Source organism: Elephantulus edwardii, unplaced genomic scaffold (assembly GCF_000299155.1).
Source record: "Elephantulus edwardii isolate Elephantulus edwardi_28Jun2011 unplaced genomic scaffold, EleEdw1.0 scaffold00079, whole genome shotgun sequence".
NCBI lineage: Eukaryota > Metazoa > Chordata > Mammalia > Macroscelidea > Macroscelididae > Elephantulus > Elephantulus edwardii.
In genome coordinates, this window is record NW_006399829.1 from 8573777 (window position 1) to 8591355 (window position 17579).

A 17579-nucleotide genomic window follows, 5' to 3' on the forward strand; every position below is an offset into this window, starting at 1 on the left:
TCTCTTAAGTTAGGCACACTGTGAAATGCTAAAAGATGTGCCCAGCTGATCTGTGAAGTTTACAGAGCTGCAGAATTCAGGGAATGACTACTTTTCCATTAACCTAACCAGCCCATATAGAGCACACGAAATCAAAAGACTCTGGAAGGCATTACAGATGCAATTAATGAATGGATAATGCTTTTTGACTAAGTTACCAAATATTGGCAAGCCAGTACAGTACTCTTAAACACAACAGAACCCTATCTTGTTGGAATTATAGATTATTTTGGTGAAAAGTTTCTCTCGAGAAATCTCACCAAAATACCAAATCAAAACACTAGTTTTAACAGAATAATTGAGGCAAATCAATATTGCGTTGAAAAGTCCCAATTTTTCCCTTTAAGTGAGTTTCTCGGTGAGTGCCGGCAGCCTGTGGACCCGAGTGGCCTGGCCTTATTATGGTGTTGGTCAAAGCCCAGCAAAATTCCCACAACCCGGGAGTTTCACCCTTTAATTCTAGGAGACTCAGTATGGCATTATCAATTTCAGTGCACTTTTTCAATAATCGTTACATTTCCACAAAAACACTGGATACCTCGGAATTAGACTCATCAAACACGATTTTTTTCAGTGATCCCTTAGTTTGAAGGCCTGCCCCTCTTTGTTTTTATCAAAGTCACATAGACACTCTCCAGCTTACTTAAAAAAAAAAGTCCACCTAAAAGAGTTGTAGTTCTTTTTTTAAAAAAATCATTTATTTATTTATTCATTCATTCTTTTTATGTGTGTACCGTCAAATTGGATCTGACTGGTACAGAAGGCGATTGTTCCTCCTTCTTCAACAGAGCATCTGGTGGATTTGAACCACGCAGTGCAGTTTCCTACAACTAGGCCACCAGAGCTCGCCAAGAGTTGTAGTTCTTCAATAACCAACAAATATACCACTGGCTTGGAGACTTGGGGCCTGCCACTGTGCCTCGTGCCACTGTCATTTCCCTCCAAGTGCTGCTGCTGCCATCGGCGTCCTTATGCTTCCTCTAGTGGAGGCCATCAATTCTTCAATCTCAGTGTTTAATTTGTTTATTACCCATTCCATGGCTTCTCGACCTTTACTAGCATTGGAAGAGATGGTACTCGCCATCAGACTTTCTAGGTAGCTGCTGAGGCTTGACGCCCTTGACGATGATGATGGCTTCCTGAGTGAGAATCGTTTTGCCCGGGTGCTGAGGATGAGGCTTGTAGATGTGCCTCTCTTCCACGGAGACCATATTTGTAAAGGAAATATTAGTGGACTTCAGTTCCATCGTTTTCTCTACTGGGTCAACTACAGAATGCTCCTCCTGCACATATGTCTTTGTTCGAGCTGCCGATAAGAGATCGCACCACAGAGGGCAGGCCCCACTCCGTGCTCAGAAGCCGCTGGCTGTGCAGCTTGCCCGAGGGGCCCACATGCCTGTGCAGGACGTCGACGCCCACCGCGCTGGGGTTCTTCGGGTTGGGGTCCTTCTGCATCGCAGCCGTTGTGACCATTTCCCAGGGGTGGTCGAAGACATGCTCGGAGGTCCAGATCTTCATGGCGCCAGCGACCCGCGCAGCGACCCGGCGGCGGCACTAGGGCCCAAGGAGGCCAAGAGGCGACTCTCGCCGCGGCCCCACCCCCCCTTGGTTAATTTTTTTAAAAACTATATTCTTTTAGTCATTGAGGCAACTTGAGTAGTATAATTGATGAGTCTTTGTATCTTTGAAAAGTAACATTTAAAAGATTTTCTATTTCCGCTCATTTTCTTTTGATTAAAAGATAGATAAACCTGTTAATATTTCTGCAGTTCTGCATTTAATACTTTCAATTCTTTGTTTTTAACTTTCATTTAGTACCTTGTTGATGGAATCAGTTACTTGCTACAAATGCTAAATTATCGATGCCCTGTGCAGTTAAATGAAGGAGTTTCTTTTCAAGACCTTGAGACAGCTAAATTACTGAGTGAAGGTAATGTGATCTTTTGAAGTTTTCGAAAAGATTTAAAACTTTTTTAAGATTTTAGAAAGTTTGTTAGACTTTTACTCTGATTTCATTAAAATGCATTGCAAAGAAGACTGGGGGAAGGGGAGGGAAGTAATTGTGTAATAATAAACTAATATTAAAAAAGTGATCTGGGGAAGGGAGGGTAAGAGGGAATAAAATGTGCAACAGTAAATGAGTAAAAATCTAACTTTTATGTAAAATTTGTTAAACTCACAAAATAATTTTAAGGAATGCAAGTTAGAGTATATATAAAAATAATGAGGTATTTTTAAAAATTTAAAGATTTACATCTCCTTCCTTAATGTTTCTTTTTGTCTTTAGTCATTTTGCATCCTCACATAACTGGTAAATATCAGAGGTGGTTTATCTCTTTGTAACAAAGACTAGAAGTACTTTTAAAGAAGTAAACATTTACTGTTCCTTCTGTCAAAAGGACCTATAGCTGGCATGAGGGCTCCATGGTGCTACCAGGTTCTTACCTTTTAACTTCATCATCTGTAGATCCAGACCCCCTCAGCTTCAGAGCGAGACCTTTCATATAGAAACTGTATAAATGAAAGGTCCCTGGAGTTGTGAGCATGGCATGTCTGTTAAGTCTGTGGCTTCCATTTCCATTATCCCAGGATGCTCCTAGAGTGCTTTCACTCTCACTCATTTTTCAGGTTTAGAAATGGAAAAGGCTGTGACAACTGAAAGGTTGTTATACTATTTCATCAACTTATAACTGGTCAGAATTGAACCAGATAGTGTTCTCCAGCTGCAGAGGAGCTAGGGGAATGTCACTAATCAGATTTTTATGTCATACAGTATTCTCTTTACTTATTTCTTTACTAAGAAAAAGAGGATAGTTGATGGCAACAATTACTTTTCCTCCCAAAATATATGTGTAATTAAAAATTTTAGGGAATGCATGTAAATAGTTCATTTTAAGACTGAAGTTGAATAAAGGAAGAATCACTTAAACTAGTTTTTAGTAATGGCAGGCCTGAAGTTCCATGACACAGGGTGATCTTATTTATGGCCATGTAATTGGCATGTGATGTTAGGTAATACACATCATCTGAAATTAGGGAAAGGTCTACAATGTTAAACCTTTTGAACATCCTCCTCTTTCTTAGGTAGATGTTCCACTGTCATAACACAGAAGTGGCCAGCGGTATCCAAAAATTAATTTGGATAAATGGTTTATTCTAACACAAACACACACACACGTATATACACACATGTGTGCACTTATTGGAGATGAAAGAGCTCCCTTCCTGAGCATGTTTTTATAAACATGGGGTGTTTTTACTTTCTGAAAAAGTTAAAAATAGAAATACCAGTTGACCCAGAAATTCCACTAAAAGGAATATACTCTAAAGAAATCAGAGCTTCTACTCAAATATATGCACATTCATGTTTATTGCTGCATTATTCACAATAGCAAAGAGATGGAAACAGTACTAGTGTTCATCAACAAATGAATGGATAGGAAAACTATGGTATATTCACAGAGTGGAATACTACACAGCACTGAAAACCAAGGAACTCACACTATATTACACAACCTGGGTGACCTTGGAGGACATTATACTGAGTGAAATAATTCAGTCACAAAAGGACAAATATTGTGTAACTTCTTTGTTATAAAACAGGACTGACATGGGAGTTGAGGTGGAACTTAAGAGGAGATAGATAATGAACACTGCATTGGAAAACAGATGAAAGAACTTTTAAAAGGAATTTGTTATTGTTTAGCATCAAGTTGGAGCTGACCCTCCTGCTGGTGTTCAGAGACAGTTAATCACAAGGGAGGAGACTGCCCATCCTTCTCTGTGGAGCAGCTGGGGGATTTGAACTGCATGCCTTTGGGATTGCAGTGCAGCTACTTGCCTCTAGGCCACCAGTGCTCTCTAAAAAAGGAATATATGATTAGGCATTAATTGTATGACAACACTCTAGAATAAGAGGTACATAGCAGAGTAAACTGGGACATAGGGAGGGAGGAAATTATGTAACAATGAATAAATATTTTTTTTAAATTATTTTGTGTGTGTGTGTGTGTACCGTCAAATTGGGTCTGACTGGTACAGGAGGAGATTGTCCCTCCTTTCCCGGCAGAGCATCTGGTGGATTTGAACCGTGCGCCTCTGGGATTGCAGTGCATCTTCTTGCCACTAGGCCACCAGAGCTCCCTGAATAAATATTTTTTTAAGAAAATTACCTGAGGGTGTAGGTAAGAAAATGTTCATCAATGAATGAATGAAAATATAACTTTTCTGTAAACTCTCATTAAAATCACAGTTAACAAAAACAACAGAAAAGAACTACAACAAAATAAACCAAAAAACCATGGAGTGTTTTGATATATTTGTGGCAAATATTTGTTCCAGATAACTAGAGAACTAATTGTTGTTGTTATATATCTTTGAGTTAGAACTGGTCTATAGCTGATCCTCTCTCAGCTTTTCAGAGGCAGTAAAATGCAAAAGGTCTTTACAAAGAAAGAAGAAAAGACCAAAGTGGATGTCAGAAGAGACTCTGAATATTGCACTAGAATGCTGAGAAGCCAAAGCAAAGGGAAGAAATGTAGAAGTTAAGTAGCTAAATTGAAGATTTCAAAGGGCAGCTCAGGAAGCCAAGGCAAAATGTTATAATGAATGTGCACGAGCTAGAGTTGGAAAATCAAAAGGGCTGAACTTGCTCAACTTTTTATTATTATTATTAATTTTTTTTTAAATTTTTATTTTATTTTATTATTTTTTGTGTATGTACTGTCAAATCAGATCTTACTGGTACAGGAAGAGATTGCCCCTCCTTCTCCAGCAGAGCATCTGGTGGATTCAAACTGCCTACCTCTGGGATTACAGTTCAGCTTCTTGCTATTTTCTAAGTAAAAGGAGATACATTTTCAGAGATCATAATCTTTTTTACCTTATATTTTTTAAGTTTATAGTTTATATTTTACCTTAAGTTTAAATTTATGTAAGTAGTATCAAGGTTTGGAAGCAGGAGTGGCATTGACTTTCTAAACAACATATCTCCAGAAACTATGACTTTTAAGAAATGTCGATAGTTGTAAAGGAGCTTCAGGCCTTTTGTTCATAGGATCACTCTAAGTCTTGCTCGACTTGAAGGCAATCAACAAGTACCCAAGTATACTTCTGTTCCATAAGTAATCACTTTCAGCATTTAACCATTTGAACATTATTCAATGATTTAATGTTTTCAAGATTACGGGGAGCTCTGGTGGCCTAGTGGCAAGGAGCTGCAACTACAATCCCAGAGTTTCACGGTTTGAATCCACCAGATACTCTGCCAGGGAAGGAGGGACAATCTCCTCCTGTACCAGTCAGATCTGATTTGACGGTACACTCACACAAAAATAATAAATTTTTTTTATGATAGAATTATTATTAATTTTAATGAAAATTTACAGAGATTTTGGGTTTCTATTCATTTGTTGTTGCCCTTTTCTCCACTCAGCATTTTTTAAGCTGAAGGAACTAAAGAACAAATCCAAGCCGTGAATTGCAATGCTTAAGGATGCTATGGTCGGAATATTGAATGATTCATGAAGCATTAAAAGTAGATGGAAGAAGTATACAGAGTCACTGTACCAAAAAGAATTGGCTGAGTGAAATATCTCAGTCACAAAAGGACAAATACTGCGTAGTGCCACTGTTGTAAAACAGGACTGACGTCGAGGTTGGGGGGAGACTGAGAAAGATGGGATAAAAGTTCAGAACAAAAGCTGCGTAGTGGAGTGGACCTGGGAGGGAGGGATTGTAAAACAATGCAAGATTTTTTCCTTTTACTTTTCAAAGAGAAGAGTGTACTGGGGTGAGGAGGGGTGGGCAGGGAGAAAAGTGCAACAATGAATGAATGGAAATCCAAAGTCTCTGTAAATTTTCATTAAAATTAATAATAATAATTCTTTTTAAAAAAAGAAGCAGTGGTGATGAGGGAGGGAGTTCGTGCTGTTCTGAAGGACTTGGCAAAAAATAAAGGCCCAGGATTTGAAAGAATACCAGTTATCACCAGGTTGTGTCAAGAAATCTGGAGGGCAAATATCTGGCCAACTGACTAGACAAAGTCCATATTCCCATTCCAAAGTAAGGTGACCTGAAGGAGTGTAGAAATTATCAAACAATATCACTACTATCACAAGTAAAATCCTGCTGACGTTTATCCATAAATGACTGGAACAGCACATTGACAGAGAACTACCATAAATACAAGCTGGGTTTAGAGGAAGTCGGGTCACTAGAGTCATTATTGCCAGTGTCAGATGGATCTTGGCAGAGAACAAAGAGTACCACAGGAATGTCGATTCGCGTTTCATTGATTATGCAAAGACATTTGACTGTGTGGATCACAACAAATTATGGCTAACCTTGAGGAAAAATGGGAGTCCAGGAACACTTGATTGTACAGTATGCGAAACCTATACTTGGACTAGGAAGCAGTCCTCAGAACATTGCATGGTTTAAAATCAGGAAAGGACTATGTCAGGAATGCATCCTGTCTCCACACCTTTTCGATCTATATGCAGAACAGATCATTGAGGAAGCAGGGCTTTATGAGGAGGAATGTGGCATCAAGATTGGAGGAAGATTCATCAACAACCTATGTTATGCAAATGACACAATCTTGCTTGCTGAAACTGAGGAGGACCTGAAGCACTTGCTCCAGAAAGTCAAGGACTGTAGTCTGCAATATGGATTGAAGCTCTACATCGAGAAGACAAAGATGCTCACCACTGGACCAGTTGACAGCAACATGATAGATTGAGAAGAGATTGAAGTTGTTAACAGTTTCTGCTTGCTCAGCTCTCCAATCAACACTTTTGGCACCAGCAGTCAGGAAATCAAAAGATGAATTACACTGGGAAAATCTGCTGTCAGGGACCGCTCCAGAGCACTGAAAATCAATGCCAATCTAGAGACTAAGGTTCACCTTGTCTAGGCCATGGTCTTCGGAATTACTTGCTATGCATCAGGGAGCTGAACAGTGACTAAGGATGACGGGGAAAAAAATCAATGTCTTTGACCATTATTGTAGAGTGAGTATAAGGATCCAGGAGGGGTGGGAGAGGCTGGAAGCAGAGGGATGAGGATGTACAGGGAGAAGAGGAGATTAATCATTGGGTTGTACAATTTGATGAGTGGGGGCCTGAGGGAAATTGAAAGAATATTCAAATTTGTATTAGAATTTTGTAAATAAACTAATGAAAAGAAAAAAAAATGTCTTTGAGTTGTGGTGCTGGAGAAGAGTCTTTAACATACCATGAACCGCCAAGAACACAAATAAGTCTGTCTTGAAGTGTGTGAAACCAAGTTTCTCCTTGGATGCTTGGATTTTGAACCTCTGTCTTACATGCTTCAGGCATCTGGCTGGGAGAATTCTCCTTCTCTCCTCCCTAGTCATTGTCCAACTCTCTGATGCATAACAAGTTTCTATCCTCCCTAGTCATTGTCCAACTCTCTGATGCAAAGACTATAGCCTGTATCAGATGCACCTTAGTCTCCAAAGTGACACCATTGCTCTTCAGTACCCTGGATAGGTCCCTAACAGCAGACTTTCCCATCGCAATTCCTTTTTTTGATTTCCTGGCTGCTAGTGCTTAGAGTGTTGACCATGGAGCCAAGCAGACTAAAGTTGTTAACACTCTCAATCTCTTCACCATCCATCCTGATGCTGCCATCCAGTGGTGAGAATCTTGATGGTAGCTAACTAAAACAATAAGCATTATGATTATGAAATGAAAAATTTAAATATGCAAAACTTAATACATTTATACATCATTTAACTGTTTGACAAGCATATACATTGATAATTCTGTAAGATTTTAAGGAAATTTAGAATTATTAATAGGGAACAGGATTTATGGGGCCCCTAGTGGTAAGAACCTGCACTGCAGTCCAAGAGGCATGTGGTTTGAATCAGCCAGCTGCTCCAAGGCAAAAGGATGGACAATTTTCTCCTGAGTGATTTACTGCCTCTGGAAACCCACTGGAGGGTCAGCTATGGATTGATTTTTACTTGAGGGCACACAAAAGCAACAACAACATTCCACCTCATTGCCGTTGGGTCAATTTTGAGGTATAGTGACCGTGTAGGACAAAGTACAACTCTTTAGGATTTCCAAGTCTTAGAAAGTAGTGTGCTTCATTTTCTTCATCTGGTGGCTGGAGAGTTGGAGGAGCCCAGGTACTTAATCCGCTGTGGCACAAGGGCTTCTTTAGTTTCTATGAAGTTCTTTGCTAGATAGGGAAATTTTAATTGTTGAACTCTATCCTTAAAACACAGAGGGAGGGTGGCCCATCTCCCATTCAAGGCTGCTGATGACCTGAAAGACACCTCTAGATCTACCAGAGGTGAGGAGTGGACACCCAAACTAGGCCTCCTATACCTGGTAGTTGAGCCTATGCTTGGGCCTCCTGTACAAGTGACTGTTGGGCTGTGATGGTAACTGGAGGAGGACTAGGAATGGTGTTTGGGGAGGCAGGCAAAAGCAGAGAAGAAGCTGGTAGAGATAGACTTGGAAGATTTTAACTTAGTTCCTGTAGATGTTGTAGGGGAAAAAAAAGGTAGGAAGAGAATAAGTGACTTTATGACTGATCACAGAGGATGCCTCCCACTCAAAGTTCTGTTGATGGATGGGACTTAGGGAGCCTGTGAGTACTCTAGAATTGTGGACAGTATTTTAGGTTTTGTTGTGAGGGACATTCTATAAATTAGATCTCAGAGAGGCTGTACAGAGGACACCCAGGAAATGATGCACTACCCTCGACTTTTTTTAAAAAAATAATTCTGTGGTAGTTTGGTTTTATGACCAGCCTTTTCTTTTTAAAAATAAAAAAAGAGATAAAAGTGCCAATGAAACAAGCATTGCGTTAGAAATATTTGACTTTTCTAGTTTCTGTTATATGACAAGGAAAAGTATTTAATGATTTAAAACAATTAGTAAGAAATGTAAGGTTTTTTTTTTAAAAAAAAAAAAATCACTTAAATTCTAATCTTTTAACCTAATTGACTTTTTCAGGAATCTTCAGTGACATTCATTTGCTGGCTATGATGTACAGTGGCGAAATGTGTTACTGGGGATTGAAGTATTGTGCAGGTCAACATAAAGAAAATAATGACGTAGATACTGGTGCCTCTGGAGCAAGCTGTAGTACACAGAAAGAACCCTTGGACTTCCGAGAAGTAGGGGAGAAAATTTTGAAAAAGTACGTATCTGTGTGTGAAGGACCCCTGAAAGAACAAGAATGGAATACAACAAATGCAAAACAAATTTTAGATTTCTTTCAGTATTGTCATAACTAGTAAGTTATCTGTTCTTTTTAAATAGACAAAAACATAAACAGACAAAAAAGAACCATGAAATGGTAAAGTTCTAGAGAAGAAGACATGCTGACATTGATTTTTATAACATTACACTACGTAAAGACATCCTGCATAGTTAACCCACTTTTAAAAGCCAGCACTATCTTTTATTATATATTCTTCATTTGATGAGGGAGTAATTCTTTAATTTCGAAAATAATGTACTTGTTAATTTAACTTAGCCTGAACTACAGTTATCGGTAACTAATGAGGAGGAACTGCATTTAGTTTTTTTAAGATTATTTTTCTATTACTTTAGATTATTTATTAGTCTCTATATTGATATATGTCAGAGTTATAATCAGGTTAAATAATTTATTTCACTATACTCTGAATGTAAAACAAAAATGAAAAATTAGGATTAATATTCAGATTTCATCTTCAAAATTAGGTAAATAATGACAAGAGTTCTCAAAGAAATAATGTTTAGTGAACTACTAATGGCAATTAAATTTTTAACTCTAGTAGATATTTTATAAAAAGCTTAAAATTATTTTCTTATTTTATTTAAAAGACAGTGCATGCATGGTTTATGCTATCATTAACACGTTGCCACACACTTTTGAAATTGACGACTGTGCTTAGAAACACATTTGCCGTCATTTGCGGCAACGTGTTAATGATGATTAAAAACCAAGGTAGATTAGTTCGTTACTATTACTTCTTTTGTCCTTGGACATCTGATACTTAGACAGTTGATACTGTATTAAAATTTACTTTCTGTTTTTTTATCTTTCCTTTGGTAGTAAAGGACCAGAGCACCTACCTTGTTGTCTTGATCCCGTCTTTCTGTCTACCTCAGCGCCTTCTGTCATTGGTGGAAGGATCTATTTTTTGATACTTTCGGTGCCATTTCTCTACTTCTACACCAATGACTTTGTCAGATTCCAGCAACACACTCCCATGGCTACGTCTTAACTCTTGATCAGGTTTCTCTTTCTGAAATCTTACATCAGTAGTCCATTAACTGATGACCACTTCCTTTCCAGCTTTCCATTTGCCTTGTTCTTGTTGATTTTTCTTTTCCTGCTTTCAATTTTACCATCTCCTTAGCTTTTTCCCCAACCTTCTTCTCTTGTTTTATCTTCTTTTTCCTCAGTTATCAGCCTCTTTCAGAGTTACTCCTTCTGTGTATAGCCTTAGCCATGTGGGGTCACATGTAGATTGCTGGTTCCTTCAGTTCCTCTTCCCCATGTCCTTCCAGCTAGTCATTTTGCAGACTCTCAGCATTGAATGAATCCTGTCATCCACTTTTTGTGGGATGCTCAGTTCCACTTGAACTTCATGCACCTTTCAGAGAGGAATCTTTGCAAGTGTCTTTCCACTTTAGATGAGCCCTCAGCATGAGTCTTTTGTTAATAGGCCCTGCTCCTTGTTACTAGCATTGCTATTAAAACCTCATTACTTGCCTCAGACACTCCTCTAGCATATAGTACTTCCATGTATTAACGAGAAATTTGAAGAGAACAACTTTATTTATTAGTTTAACCCTACTCATTTTCTTTACTTTTTAGGGTAGAAAGAAGTACCCTGCCTTTTGGTGAAGGCTAATTTCTAATTTCTAACATATTTCTAATATGTATTGTATGCACACAGTATATATTGATTGTGTCTCTGTCACGTCTTTCATTTACTTTTGCCTGCCTTTTAGTTACTGATCTTTTTTATGGCCTTCCCTTTACTGGTAGGCAAAGGATGGAGAAGCTTCATTTCACTTTGGGCATATTGCTAGGAGAGGCCATTCCTTGGAAAGGGACATCATACTTGGAAAGGTGGGAGGTTAGCAAAAAGGGGAACACTCTCAATGAGATGGATTGATACAGTGACTGCAGCACATGCGCAAGTGTCAGAGATGATGAGGATGGAACAGGATAGGATAGGTTTCAGATCTGTTGTTCATAAGGTTGCTATGAATGGCACCTAAGAACAGCAACCCTTTACTGACCTCTTTGACGGTAGCAATTGCCTCAAGCATGTTGAAGATTATGAAGCTGGAACAAAATAGGATAAGGTTCATAGGGATGCTATTAGTCCTAATGACTTGCAATCACCTTACTTGTTAATCTGATGACCCCTCCTTGTTAATGTTACTAACTCTTTACTGGTTAATCTTCTTTAGACATCTATCCTAACCTTCTCCCAGCCTCTCTGTTCCCTTTTTTTACTCTAAAATACCTTCATCAGGCTGTGTTGCTCATAGATACAGCTTCATCTACCCCATGTAATTTTTATTCTGGCGTAATAGATCATGATTGTCTGATTCAAAGTGACCAATATGAGTTCATCTGAGCCCACTAATACCTAGAATGTTGATCTTTAAGCATTCCTTTACACATTTGACATCTGGTTTTCCTAGATTCATACTCCATACATTGCACGTTCCAATTATTATTGGGTGTTTACAGCTGTTTCTGCTCATTTTGAGTGACTTCCAATATTGGACTCTACCTCCAGTACTATGTCTTAACAGTGTTCCTCTACTGTTCGTAAGGTGTTTGAAAGCCTGTTATTTGAGAAGTGGATAGCTAATCCTGCTTCCTAGTGTGCCTTAAACTGGGAGCTCCATTACAACCTGTCCATCATAGTTGACTCTGTTGGCATTTGAAACAACAGGTCACCCCAGGACAGCATACAGACAGACAAGTGCTGTACTCATAGGAGCAAATGATTAACAAGCAAGTGTATACATATCCAAATTACAAAATAAGTAGGAACATGCAAATCATTTCCACAACATAATAAACTGACAGATAAGTTTTATAGCCCTAAGAGCAAACTATAATACAAGCAGGCTGACAGTATCATGTCGTGGTACAGCCATCTCTGGCTCTGTCTGAGCTCGTTGGCGTTATTAACAGTGTGGTGGTGACTGAGGGCCTCTGTGGCTCCAGGCCCTGGACTTGAGGCCAGGAGTTGGGTGTGGTGGTAGAGATATTGTGCAGACCCCCAGGTCATGCCCGATGGCTGGCTCTTGGGACCTCTGGTGAGGTGAAGATGGTGCAGGCCTACTGGCTGGCTCAGCACCTACCAACAATAGCCCCCTGTACTATTGAACTGACTCCCTAACTAGTAGTGAGTTGCTGCCCAGTCACTTTTGACTCCTGGTGACCTGAGTTGCAGAGTAAATCTTTGCTGCATAGGTTTTTCAGGTTTGCTTTTTGGAAGTAGATAATCAAGCCTGTCTTCTGAGATCCTTCTGGACACGTTTGAACCACTTACCTTTTTGTTAGTTGAGCAATTAATCTTACCAGACTCCTGACACTCATACCATCCTGTGCTCTAAACCGTCATTCTGCCTACTAAATATCTTTCCTTTTTATAGACACAGGGAGCTTTGGTAGCTTTTGTGGGAAGGAGTTGCACTGCCAACTCAAGGCCATGCAATGTTGAGTACACAAGCTGTTCTGCAGGAGGAAGATGGACAGTGTCCTTCTGTGTGATATACAGCCTCTGGAAACCTACTGAGGATCAGCTGTGAGTCAGCTGGCAGTTTATTTCAACTTGAGGTCACATAACATCAACTACAAATATCTATACTTACATGGACATTTTATGTTGTTATAGGCACTATAAAGTCAGTCTCAAATCTTAGCGACCAGGTGTACAACAGGATGACACACTGCCCGTCCTGTAGCATCTTACAGCTCTGCTGTTCTTAACCCCATTTTTGTAGTCACTGTGTCCTTATTTTTGAGAGACAGTATCTGCCCTTGGAAGATTGACAGCTGTGGAAACCTGATGGAAAGTTGCCACGAGTAGGAATCTTTTTTACATCAGTGATTTTGTTTTTCTACTTTTAGTAAGCATTATTTTAGTATGGCTAAACATCCTGTATGCAGAACAGATTATCCGAGAGGCTGGTTGGGCTCTATGAGAAGTGTGGCATCAGGATTGGTGGAAGATATATCAACAATCTGCATTTATGCAGATGACACAATGTTGCTTGCTAAAACTGAGGAGGACCTGAAACGCTTGCTGCCGAGGGTCAAGGACTGCAGCCTTGGGTATGGATTGAGGCTCAATATCAAGAAGACAAAGATTCTCACCACTGGACCAATTTGCAGTATCAGGATGGATGGTGAAGAGAGTGAGATTGTTAACTTTAGTCTGCTTGGCTCCACAGTCAACACTCTTGCCACCAGCAGCTAGGAAATCAAAAAACGTATTGCGATGGGAAAGTGTCTGCTGTTAGGGACCTATCCAGGGTACTGAAGAGCAACGGTGTCACTTTGGAGACTAAGGTGCATCCGATACAGGCTATGGTCTTTGCAATCACTTGTTATGCATCAGAGAGTTGAGACAATCACTAGGGAGGATAGAAGGAGAATTGATGCCTTTGAGCTGTGGTGCTGGAGAAGAGTATTGAATGTATGAACGGCTGCCAAGAAAACAAACCAGTTTACCCTGGAGAGGGTTAAACCAGGCTGTTCCTTGGAGACAAGGATTCTGGGGCTTCATCTGACATACTTTGGATGTGTTGTAAGGAGGGACAAGGCTTTGGAGAGGGACATCATGCTTGGGAGGGTGGAGGGATGGCGCAAGAGGGGAAGGCCCTCTGAGGTGGATTGATTCAGTGACTGGGGTAATCGGGATGGGTGTGTCAGAAGCAGTTCGATTGGCACAAGATAGAGCAGCGTTTAGAGTCGCTGTGAGTCGCAAGCGACTTGACGGCACATAATAACACCAACAACAACAAACAACCCATCTTCATCCTCTGGAATCAGAGCCACATCTTGTCTTTTGTTTATTATTTGCATGAAAGATCCTTTTCCACATCACTTCCTTCAGTTTGTGTCTTTAAACCCACACTGTGTTGGATAAGCAGCATATAAATGGGTCATGTCTTTTTATCCAAGCTGCCACTTACTGCATTTTCACTGGACATTCAAGCTAGTTCCTGTTGGATGATGCACTTCTGTCATTTTATGGTTTTTTTTTGTGAAATTTTTAGATTTTTGGTTTCTTTTTTTTCTTCCAATGTTGAGCTCTCTATAGCTCCTATTATTAGGTAACCATTAAGCTGTTTTGTTTTTCTTTGTTTTATATAATTTTGTACTATTCTTTCTCTGTGGTTACTATGAGAGTTATGGGTAATATTTTACAATTCAAGCTACCTGTTCTATCTTTGCAACACTTGGACTTCTGTATTACAGAGACATAGGTTTGGGCAGGATTTCATTTATGCATAGAGTTACTATAAAAATCTATTTCTCCCAGGCCCCATTTTCTTAGGCGGATGTTATCATCATTTGTTTCTTTGTGTTACAGCATTTCTATCATTCTAGTTAAAATTTGTTTTATTGTTAAATGTAAACATCTATTACTCTGTTTTCCCTTCCTCACTCTAATTTTGTCTTTGTAGAGTATAATAATCTTGCCTCTGATCTTTGCTGTATATAGCACTTCAAGTTATCTGATGTCATTGCTTTTTATTCTACAAGATTTCCTTTTAATTTTTTTTCTTTTTCAAAGTTTGCAAAACTTCATCTACATTCTTTTTTTTTAATTTTTTTATTACTATGAATTTTAATGAAAATTTACAGACTTTGGATTTCCATTCATTCATTGTTGCACTTTTCTCCCCCCCCCCACCCCAGTACACTCTTCTCTTTGAAAAATAAAAGAAAAATTTTTCCACTGTTTTACAGTCCCTCCCCCCAGATCTACTCCACTGTGCAGCCTTTGTTCTGGACTCCTGTCATCACAATAATACCTAATCATATATCCCTTTTAAACAGTTTTTCTCCCTCATCTGTTTCAATGCAGTATACATTATTTAGCCCATCTTTCTCAGTCTTTCCCCCACCCTGATGTCAGTCCTGTGCAGTATTTGTCCTTTTGTGACTGAGATATTTCACTCAGCATAATGTCCTCCGGGGTCACCCATTTTGAATAATATTGAATGAGTTCCTTGTTTTTTAATGCAGCATAGTATTCCATTGTGTGAATATACCACAGCTTCTCGGTCCATTCGTTTGTTGATGGGCACTGGGTTGTTTCCAACTCCTTGCTATTGTGAACAAAGTCGTGATAAACATGGGTGTGCATATATCTGCTTGCATGTCAGTTATGGTCTCTTTGGGGTATATTCCCAGTAGTGGAATTGCTCGGTCAAATGGTTATCTATTTGCAACTTTTTGAGAAAGCGCCATACCGTCTACCACAGTGGTTGCACCATTTTACACTTCCACCAACAGTGAATAAGGGTTCCCGTTTCTCCACAACCTCACCAGCATTTGTTGCTTGCTGTTCTGTTGAATTTTGCTATTCTGACTGAGGTGAGATGATACCTCATAGTTGTTTTGATTTACATCTCTCTTAGAGCTAGGAATTTTGAACATTTCTTCCTGTGCTTGTTGGCCATCTCCTTCAATTTCTTGTAGTGCTGTTCTTTTAATTTACGTTACTCTGAAAAGTCCTATTTTTGCCTTCATTTTTAAATTAATATTTTCTGTATGTAGACAGTTCTTTTCTTTTAGGACTGTGTGTATATCCTCTCATTGCCACCTTTTCTTTAAAAAAAAATTTATATTGATTTGCTAATAAAGTTCCCATACATTGTGTTTGACACTATTCTTCATTCACATTGGGTTTCATACAGTCATTCTTAATGCATTATGTTTTATAGACTTAATCACTATTGAACTGTTCTTGTCTGCATAATTTCTGACAAGAAATCAGTGTGATTGAGGACCCTTTACAAGTGACACTTTCCCCCCTTGGCCTCTCCCCCTCAACATTCTTGTTTTGTTTTTGGTTTTGGAGAATTTGATTGTGATATGCTTTGATGTTTGGTGTGTTTCGCTAGGAATTTTACCTGTATGGAGTTTGTTGAAATGCTTGGATGACAGTCTTAACCATCTTTCATGATACAGTTGTCACCCTTTATTCACACTTTCACTTTCTATGGTTTCATTTACCTGAAGTCAAGCACTGGTAACTGAACATGGAAAAGCCCAGAAATAAACAAGTCCTAAGTTATAAGTTGTACACCATTCTGAGTAGCTTGATGAAATCTTCCCCAGGCCACTCTGCCCTGCCCAGGACATGGATTATCCCTTTGTCCAGCATATCCATGCTGTAAAATACTCTCCTTGTCAGTCAGTGACCTAGCAGCTGTCTTGTTAGGCAGGCTGACTGGGAAAGTATGGCAGTACTCTTGTTCAGATAATCCATATTTTGTTTAGTAAGGCTTTAAAGTGTGATGCTGGCAATTTGAATATGCCAGAGAGAAGCTAAAATACTTCCTTTAGGTGAGAAAAAGTGCATTTTCTTGACCTAATGAGGAAAGAAATCCTATGCTGAGGTTTCTAAGATCACATTCATCAAACTTTATTAAAGTATTTTGTTAAAAGTTTTTCATTTTGTTAATTAATGTTGTTAATTTCTTAATGCCTAATTGATAAGTTTATGCTTTACTGTATGTATGTAGGTATTTCTTAAAAAACACATACAGAGTTCAGCACACTCAGTATATTCCAGTATATACTCATTAGGGGCTTGGAACATGCCCTCTGTCAATAAAGGGGGACTACTATATTTGAATAAATCATTGATTGAACAAAATTCAGTCATTCTATCTTCAGCCTCATTTCTATCATTAAGCCTGTAACTTCTGACTCTCAGTTCTACTTTGTTTCTAACTTTTACATACCAGTTACCAATCAGTTAATGTATTTTAATTGTATGTTCAATCACGTTACAATTTGAAATTGGTTCTTCTATTGTTATGTGCCATCGAGTTGTAACTGACCCATAGCTGTATTTTCAGAGGCAGTAAATTGCAGGGGAGATTGCCCATATTTCTCTCATTAGAACAGCTGATGGATTCCTTTGGTTTGACAACACAACTCCTTACCAATAGGGCACCAGAGCACCATGAAGTAGGTGAAATCCTCAATTTCTTCATCTTTGAGTTTAGTTATACATGCATACATTTGAATAATAGGTCTTCCTTGTATATGTGTGGGTAATAGCCTAACAAGGCATTGTACTTGAGGATGAATCTTGAAATGGTCTTTTTGACTATGAATGCAACATCATTCTTCCTCAGTTTTTCGTTCCTGGCAGAGTAGATCATGAGATTTTTTTATTCATAGCATCAATGCCAGTCTATCTTGGCTCACTAATGCCTAGCATGCTGATCTTTCAGCATGTATATTCCATTTAATTGTCAACTACTTCCTAATTTTTTAGATTC

The 17579-nt window shown here is 38.9% G+C and overlaps 1 protein-coding gene and 1 pseudogene across 1 annotated transcript in view; one reads left to right on the plus strand and one right to left on the minus strand.

Moving 5' to 3' along the window:
* The window catches only part of LOC102853208 (chromosome unknown open reading frame, human C5orf51), a 48542-nt gene extending 39223 nt beyond the window's left edge, over positions 1-9319 (plus strand). Inside the window, exons 5-6 of the mRNA XM_006889587.1 lie at positions 1855-1969; positions 9036-9319. Of these exons, the coding sequence (XP_006889649.1) occupies positions 1855-1969; positions 9036-9319 (399 nt within the window). The remainder of the gene's footprint in view (positions 1-1854; positions 1970-9035) is intronic.
* On the minus strand, positions 971-1557 carry LOC102875670 (annotated as a pseudogene).
* Positions 9320-17579: the final 8260 nt, after the last annotated feature.